This window comes from Trypanosoma equiperdum (genome assembly GCF_001457755.1).
Source record: "Trypanosoma equiperdum strain OVI genome assembly, contig: ctg_1007, whole genome shotgun sequence".
NCBI lineage: Eukaryota > Euglenozoa > Kinetoplastea > Trypanosomatida > Trypanosomatidae > Trypanosoma > Trypanosoma equiperdum.
Genome location: NW_027122958.1, coordinates 15,604 through 16,827, shown reverse-complemented (window position 1 = coordinate 16,827; position 1,224 = coordinate 15,604). Strand labels below are relative to the sequence as shown.

General features: G+C 47.0%; 1 protein-coding gene across 1 annotated transcript; it reads left to right on the top strand.

Annotated features, from left to right (window-relative positions):
- Positions 1–121: 121 nt before the first annotated feature.
- Positions 122–1,063, top strand: TEOVI_000757200 (Trypanosomal VSG domain containing protein, putative; the record flags this gene model as incomplete). Its single annotated transcript, XM_067219899.1, has 1 exon — positions 122–1,063. The coding sequence occupies one exon, from the start codon at positions 122–124 to the stop codon at positions 1,061–1,063; it is 942 nt and encodes a 313-aa protein (XP_067076000.1).
- Between the last annotated feature and the right edge of the window lie 161 nt (positions 1,064–1,224).

Here is a 1,224-nt window from a genome sequence, read left to right as displayed (position 1 = left end):
AAACAAAAGTAACGGAGGAGGCAGCAAAGTGGCACCTAAATGACCTGCCAAAACACAAACTACAACGGACCAGGCAGGAAATATCCCAAGCGACAAGGAAAGCAAAGCGGCTGACGGATAGATGGACCCTATTAGAAAACAGCAAGAAATTGAAAACAGCAAGCGAAGCCCTAAGACGACTAAAAAAGCCATCTACGGCGACGAAGATAATAGTGACGGCACAATCGAAAACTCCAAAGTATTCAAAGGCGGCCCAGCAGGCAGCCGAGATGCGACGTGCCGAGGAAACCTGGCAAACAACAAGGCAACATCAATCGCGGCGGTTCTGCTTTGTCTTTGCACTAAAGGAAACACCCCAACACAGGGAGATAAACCATGCACCGACTTCCCTAGTGTAGGTACGGTTTGGGCAGCCAACGGCAACAACTGGCCGACGGTGTTCGCCGATCTCATTAAGACGTGTCCAAAGCCAGCAGCAGCACCGCTACACGCGCAAACAATACTGCAGATGGTAACAGCAATCAAAGCTTCGTTTAACCTGCAGGACACAGCAGCTTACCTTGGCGCATTTGAAAACACTGACTGCGACGAATCCCAAAACAAGAGAGTCTGCGTAGGATACACAGATGTCGGCAACACAGCAACAGAGAAACTGGACACAATCCCATGGCTACGGCAGCTTCGTGACCTGGCGGACGATCTAGCGGCAGCCACTTCAACCACAAGCCAGCAACACGCAATAGCTGAGAAGCTAAATGAGATCAAAAGCGATGCACAAGAACTGCACGCCAACCTCCATCAAACACTTGCGGAAGCAAAAGCTGCCACAAACCAGGCGACAGTGACCTCAACAAAGCCACGCGCACAGAAACAAGAATGCGACCTCCACAACAGCAACAAAACTACATGCGAAAATGCAGGCAAATGCGAATGGAAAGGGGAAAGTGACACCAAAGGAGACTGCAAACCTAAAGAGGGAGAAGAGCAGACAAACACAACAGCAGAAACAGGAGATGAAGCTGCAACAAAAGAAATATGCAAGAGTAAAAACAAGGATGACTGAAATATCCGGAATGCAAATAGGAAGGATAACAGATTGCAAAGATTCCAGTTTTCTCGTTCATAAGAAATTCGCTCTGAGTATGGGTGCTACTTCTGTGAGTTTTGTAGCATTTTAAGGGTTCTAAAATTCTAAGAATGTTTTTCAAATTTAATGAAATTTAA